The sequence below is a fragment of the Argentina silus genome (assembly GCF_951799395.1).
Source record: "Argentina silus genome assembly, chromosome: 22".
In the NCBI taxonomy this organism is placed as follows: Eukaryota; Metazoa; Chordata; class Actinopteri; order Argentiniformes; family Argentinidae; genus Argentina; species Argentina silus.
This window is the reverse complement of record NC_139676.1, coordinates 7,301,914-7,309,413: the sequence shown is the minus strand read 5'-3', so window position 1 is coordinate 7,309,413 and position 7,500 is coordinate 7,301,914. Positions and strand designations below refer to the sequence as shown.

The window sequence follows — 7,500 nt, the reverse complement described above, 5'->3', positions numbered from 1 at the left end:
TGCAGAGCTTATTTCGGCTTCTCTCATCAGCCCTTTGAACAATGGAGGGAGTAGATTGTTACATCATTCAGAATGCAAGGTCGTGTTCTTAGAAGGTTCTGTTGACCATTCAGGAGTGGTTCACAGAGGTATACAACAAGGCCAAAGGCCGTTTTTGGTGATGGTGGTGGTGGTGACTTCTCAGTTTGACTGCTTGGTTGGCAAACCATGATGTAGCGATGAGTTGGCAACGGGAGAGCGTCAACAAACTCACAACAGTAGCCTACTCTACTTCTGCTTTTGGTGTGGTTATTGATTAGCTTGACTAAGCTAGCTACATCTAGGTTGTGTTGACGCATGATAGCAACACTGGATGCCGAGAGAGACACAGTAGCAACCACTGTGTGAGGAAACCAATCACCCTCACGCCTCTGCAGTCTAACCATGAGCTCATGAGAACGTGTTGACGACAGCAGCTTCTGTATCCTCAGTGGTTTTCACAGCATAGACATCGACCAACACTAACAGAATGATCATTTCAGAACCGCTGCAAACATTGACTAAGAGCAAAACACACACTACACACTATGCACCACGTAAAAGGCAATGATATCCACAACTTAATAAGAGTGACTAACAAGAAAACCCTAACACACTCTAACACACACTCTAACACACACACACACACACACACACACACACACACACACACACACCCACACTGAGAGAAAAGGTCAAGTGGACTGTAACAGGAAATGTCTCCCTGTCCTCCATTTCCATCCAGATGTCAGCTCCTCCAAAAAACCCCAGTCCCAGGACTGAGCGTCACGCTCACGCTCCTAAGGGGTCAAGCGGGCATGACCCCTGCAGCCACATTACAAAAGCCCCTGTGGGAACCCAGAGAAATTAGCCTCTTCGCTAAGTGTGCTAAGCACCACAGGGTTAGCCAAGAGCCATTTACTGTAAGCACAGCTAGGCCATTACTATCATCACCTTGCGTTCACCCTTTAAAGCGCTGCTCATTAACTGTTAGGGGAAATTACCTGTTTTTACATAGTTTTTACAGGCTACATACTTCATAAAGAGAGGATAATGACCAAGATAGTGGCAGAGCTTAAATACTATGCACGGTAGAGTATATGTGAGAATTCTGCTTTTTAAAATGCTTGCAACCAGCCTTTTTGACAGCTTTGCTCATTTCATGGCTTGACACCTTATCGCCACCCCCGTTCTGAGTCAAGGCGCGTGACGCAGGCAGCTGGCCAGCCCACTCCTCATATCTCGACACAGGCAAAAAATGAGACATTTGACAGCTGCCGCGTCAGTTCAATCACAACAAGCTCCTTAAACTGTCAGGCAGCCTCTTCAACGGAACACAAATCACTTTGAACAAGCTCCCTCGCTGGCTGCACATGCTTGGGCCGACCCGTCAGCTTAAACCCTCAGGGCTATCGGCTGCTAAGTCGATACAAATATATTCAGACTTTTTTGAAGTGTCTGAAGAGTTACCCACCCACGAGCCAATTAAACTAATGTTTACATTGATTTGTCAGTGTTATGATGGCAATTCACTCTCCCACAAGACTGTTGTAATTATCGTGGAGTAGCTGATTAAACACTCCTAATTAACTAAGAAGTGGCTACTGTGGGCTGGGGTGGTTTGATACCATTCCTCATTCCGTTCCGTGCGTTACAATGAGCCCGTCCTCCGATTTCTAACCTATCTATCCCTGACCTCCACCAGCCTCCAGCGATGCACACATATGTCCTCGATTCCAGCCCATGCTGACAATCCCTCCCCTCGAAAACAAAAGACAGTAACTACTGTGAAACCCTGCGGTGACCGTCCATGCTTTTCACAGTTCTGTTTTATCAGGAAAGGCCCAGACAGACATGTGAACAGTACAATGTGTAAGGTCTGAGGATGTGTGGATCTGTGGATGACGTACCTTGCATCATGTTTCTGTAGGCATTGTCGGTGATGGAGTAGATGTGGGGGGGAACTTCGTGGCGTTTTTTCCCTTTGTACATGTCAATGATCTTCTCGGAGTAGATGGGTAGCATTTTGTATGGGTTCACCACCACGCAGAAGAGGCCAGAATATGTCTGGAGAAAAGACAACGGTGGAACATGTTTACTTACATGTATCTGAAGAGTAAGAATGATCTTCACGAAGAATAATCTCGAGATAACGGTTTCAATGTCAATCATTGTCATGTGTGTCTTCATTTGTGTGTCTAAGCCAATATCTAGTGTGTGTGTGTGTGTGTGTGTGTGTGTATCACTATACAGGTTTGTGTATGTGTGTATGTGTGCTTGCACGTGTGTATGCGTGCGTGTGTTTGTGTGTGTGTGTGTGTCTGTGTGTGTGTGTGTGTTTGTGTGTCTGTGTGTGCGTGTGTATGTGTATCACTAATACTCACGTAGATGAGCCCGGAGAAATACCTCTCCCTGATATTGTGCAGGACCGAGGCCTCGTTCAGGCAGGTGAGCTCGGCCATGTCCTCCACCTTGCTGAACTTGGGCGGGTTCATCTTCTGGATGTCGTCCTTGTTGACCGTCACCTTCCTGCTGTTGTCGGCCAGCTCCACCAGACACTCGTCTCCATGCTCCTCCTTGATGCTGGCCGCCTCGAAGCCATGCTTCTCCGAGGGGATCCACACCAGCTTCTTGGCCGACCAGTCAGCCTGGGCCATGGGACTGTTGATGAAGTCCTTGTCCAGGAAGAGGAACTTCTCATCCTCGCTCAGGTCCTTTTTAGACATCTTGGAGTCGGTTGGCCAGCTGTCAGAACCAATAGAACGAATGAATGGATGATTAAATTCAATTGAATTCAAAACACTTTCTTCATCCCCGAGGGGGACTTACTTTGGGGTACATAGTGAACAACAACAACAACAACAACAACAACAACAACAACAACAACAACAACAACAACAACAACAACATGACAGCATACCACACATGACATGTACACACACATGTCCTACTTAAGCCATAACATAGAATAAAAGTTAATGTCCATAAAAAAAAGTGTGGTGCAGATTCAAGATGGGGAAAGAATGTTAAAAGGCTGAATTTAAATGGCCTTCCATGGTTGTGGTCAGTGAATGGAAGTGGTGGATGGAGTGGAGCAGGCAGGACAAGCAAGGCAGGGCATGGGTCGTAGTGTTGTGTAATAGAGCGGATAATTCACTTCTAATAAACAGTATATTGTAAGAAGTAGCAGGGTTGAGTAAATCACTTTGATGTCATGTTTCTCTTTCTGAATGTTTTTTAAGGAAGAGAGACTCAGTCAGGCATTTAAAACTTCGAACACTGACAGGGTTAACCAACAGATACTGTGTGATTCAGTTTACAGTAAGTAAACGCTGCCACCAACCATACACTCCGCTCAAAAGGTTTGTCACTCAAAGGGTTAAACTTCTTCATCCATCAGAAAGTCCCAGAGTACAGTCATTCTCACAGACACCCCCCCCCCCAGGCCTCCACCCCCCTCGCCCCTACACTTTCACACACGCCACAAGGGAGACACAACCGTTACAGAGAGACCCCTTATTTAGATTAGGAAGACAGAGGCTGGGAAACATCCACAAGATCAAGACCTATCGATCTCTTTCACAAACAAATAAAAAAACACAGTCAACCCCATCAGCGCTAATAATGAAAAAGCTAACCCCATAATCAGAAAATAATTGCTACGCTAACAACAATGTCTGTTCTTTTTTTTCCCCTCTCTCTCTCTCTGCCTTTGGCTGCACGGCCAAACAGTCCCGTGCTACAATGACCATATATGGGCCTCTTCACTGGAGCAGGCCTGTTTCTGTGGACCTAAACAGCCAGGCTAGTGAAGTCCCAAACAAAGCCCTTATAGGGAATAGTATGTCTTCAGCTGGCCCTGCAGTTTACTCCAAAATGATAACATGGAGGCAGGCAGGCAGCCTGAGGGGTGGGGAGGGGTAGGGGTTTAATGTTCATACTTCATATGGTCCCGCTTCTCCACCACTCAGTAAACACGCTGGGTGTGGTGGTTTATTAGTGTTGCGAAACTTGGAGGATGCTAGTCCCTGACTGAGTCATGTCTGTATGAGGTGGAGGGGCCAATGACAGGTGCGGGGGCGGGGGGGTGAAACCTCTGTCCCAATTTCAATCATATATCTATATATCGACTATATCTCATTGACTACCAAGGCTAAACATAAAATGCTGACCTTTGGGCTGGCTGCTCAGACTAATCTAGGGTCTTGTGGTCATTGACTGAAAAGATATTCCACAACGGGAGTCCAGTCCAAAAACACCCATCATTCCATACCAGTACAGCCAGTACAGTCACAGACTGGCATGCACTTTCGAGGAGTGGGAACTATGCGAACCAGCCGCTGGCTCTCCAGGGAAAGACTGTCACAGTGTCCCCCTGAGACCAGCACAGGCCAGACTACTCATATACCCTCCTGGAAGGCAGCAAGCACGAATATTCACGTAGACAAGAGTGAGTCAAAAAAAAGCAGCATATTATATATTTGTTTTCTTGGAGCTGTGGTATAGAAAACAAGGCTTTACGAAGACCTAGGCGGGCTGGAAATGTTGGAAATGTTGGGCTCTAAACACATTTTGGGAGCAGCAACCAGTGAGCAGATCTCTCTCATTTCTCATAGTACCAGGGCCATATGCACGCTACTGCATGGGACTTAGACAGTAGGTTGTGTATAAAGAGGAGACTGAACATCTGATGGGTGATGATGATGATGATGATCATATTTCATGAGTACAATTGGAGTTTTCCTGACACTCCCCCATACAGATGCATGTGCAGCAAGAATCCTCATTCCTGACTCCCTTTAACTAAGCTGCATCTCCTCACGCATCAAACGCCCCTTCTCTCTCTCTCTCTCTTTCTTTCTCTCTGTCTCTCTCTTCCTCTCTCTATGTCTCTCTGTCTAACTCAATATCTCTCTCCCCTCCATTCATCTCTCTCTCTCTCTCTCTCTCTCTCTCGTTCTCCCTCTCTCCCTCCCTCCCTCCCTATCTCTCTCTCTCTCCTTGTTGTGTCAACGCATGGCCAGCTTTGTCCTCAGCCAGTATACACTGAGGATAGCTGTCTGAGTAGGGACATGACAGGGCGAGAGTTTGTTGACAGGCCACAGTTTGTAGTCAGAGAGCATGATAAGGGCGGAGGGGCCCTCAGAACACTTTGTTTGTCAACACTGTCAAGGGGAGATTGGGGAGGAGGAGGAGGAGGAGGTGGTGGAGGAGGGGTTCAATAAAATCCTGCTGGACTTCTAAGAACTGCTGGACTTCTACTTAGAAGCAATGCCAGATAATTGTATTGCATGGCTTTGCTTATCATTAGAACATGTCAGTCACTGACAGTTGATTGGATTTATACAGCACTTTTCTAGACACACTTTTCTAAAGCACTTTACATCCATCACTGCAGTGGAGGTAGAAATCAGAGGACAGGCTCATTGTACCGCATGGAACGGAATAAGGAATGGTATCAAACACTTTGAGCATTACAATGAGCCCTGTTTAAAACCATTCCTCATTCCATTCAATTCATTACAATGAGCCCTGTTTAATACCAATCCTCATTCCATTCCATTCATTACAATGAGCCTATCCTCTTCCTCCTCCACCAGCCTCCCCTGCACCACTGATGTGTTGCACCAACTTGGGTGATTGGAATAGTCCACCCAAGTCTCAACCAACTGTAACCTACACTAACACTGTTTCAAAACACCTGAAACAGATGAATGCGTGACATCCCTCTGATCTTTCACCAGACAAGAGCAAATGACCAGCCTCATTTGAGAGACCAAGGGGGTGGGTGGGTGGGGAGATAAACCACTTTAAGTCAACACTACAACTTTAATTAAACACTTCCTGTGGTCACGCACACATTCACTGACCCCGCTGAGGTCAATATAAACCATCAGGACAACGTTATATCACGTTTCTGTTAGCATAATAAATCCCCTCACCGTCATTAGATATTCCCACACTCCCCGAACGCATTTCTGTACATTAAAGCTGCCATATACGATAAATCATATTGACTCAATGTTGTTGAAGGCATATTTTGTAAAAGGAAACAATACTCTATTTTTTGTTTGGAGGAGTAAACCATAGAAGGGGCGGGTCTTTGGACTGTGTATAAATGGGCCTGTTGCCCGGGCGACAGTGCGACCTTTCTATTTGTAGGGGATACGGGTTGACCTTTGGGCCTGTGAACGATTGTAGCCCCCTAGTTTTATTCCGCCCCCTCCCTGGCTGCATCACAAATACATTTCTGTACAGTATGTACAGTCATTACTACTGAACCACTGTACCATTATAATAAGTCAAAATACTTATAAGAGATAAGAGTTAGGCCTAATGGCAATATTCCCACAAACTTTTGGCTTGGTCTAAATCCATTGCGGCTCCATTTGGTCTGTTATCATTCAAGACTACAATTTAAGCCCTAATAAGGCACTTGAATTGCACTTCTGATAAGCTGCATTAAACACAGTTACGTGACAAATAATAACACTGTATGACAAAGAAATACTCTGATTGTCGCTCTTCAATAAAAACATGTGAAGTAGCCCTTTGCTGTTAAAAAGGAGGAGGAGCATGGATGCCTGTGACTTCAGAATTGCGTTAGGCCATTTAAACACAATTAAAGCTACTGCTGAAGCTGCTTGTCTGTGTCTCTCAAGGTCTAAAGATAGCAACAGTCCAAGTTAACCCATCACAGTCTTGGGTCCTACTGCCAGCTAGTGCGTCTCAGTATTGCCTGTTCCAAATATCCCATCTTTGGCAGTTTGGCTCATACCTCCACTTCAGAGTAGGCCTATTTCTGAATCTCGGTATCGTGTCTGAATGACTCCCGTGACTAGATGCTTTCAATTGTGCCTAGGAGCAGTGCTTTAGCTTACTGAAAAACAAATGAAACAGGGACAGAAAGTAATTTTAACCAATGCCTAAAGGCCCCTGAGCAATGCAGTACAGAGTTCAGTTTTGAGAACTCGGGAGGTGGACAGACAAAGACCGTTAAAATGAATCTCCCACGTCATCCAGAGAGACCAAAGCTGACACGTAAGAGGTGTGTGCCTACGAGAGATATGAAACCAGACACTTCCCTTGTCCCATCCTATTCTTCAACAAATAAATGAACATCAAATAAAACCCACAGCACAGCACTGATCACCTCTTATCAAGGCGATGAGCTGTTGATGCTGGTAATCAACTAGGTTTATCCTGGGGATTAACCTCCCTAGTGTCTACTCTGATATGTGATGCCTCCTTTTTACATCGATGCAGACTGACAGGATTTGACTCTCACTTTGAAGAGCCACACCACAGGTTCAGCTGCAAGACAAGTACTACCATATTTGGATAACAGGAAACCTCATGGTTTCCATGTCAAGCCTATTTCTTTTTTTTCTCACACTCAAATCAGTCAACTTCCCCCTATTTCCTCTGTGACACGGCATGCAGATCCTATGCAGTACTGCAGACATGAACCATTCCAACGTT

The 7,500-nt window shown here is 45.6% G+C and overlaps 1 protein-coding gene across 2 annotated transcripts in view; it reads right to left on the bottom strand.

Annotated features, from left to right (window-relative positions):
• myh11a (myosin, heavy chain 11a, smooth muscle) overlaps window positions 1–7,500 on the bottom strand; it is a 37,431-nt gene that overhangs the window by 29,184 nt on the left and 747 nt on the right. For both annotated transcript variants that reach the window (XM_083693747.1, XM_083693748.1), the window contains exons 2-3: window positions 2,403–2,763; window positions 1,929–2,085 (exon numbers count right to left, since the gene is read on the bottom strand). In XM_083693747.1, coding sequence (XP_083549873.1) covers window positions 1,929–2,085; window positions 2,403–2,744 — 499 coding nt within the window. In that variant the 5' untranslated portion in view covers window positions 2,745–2,763. The remainder of the gene's footprint in view (window positions 1–1,928; window positions 2,086–2,402; window positions 2,764–7,500) is intronic.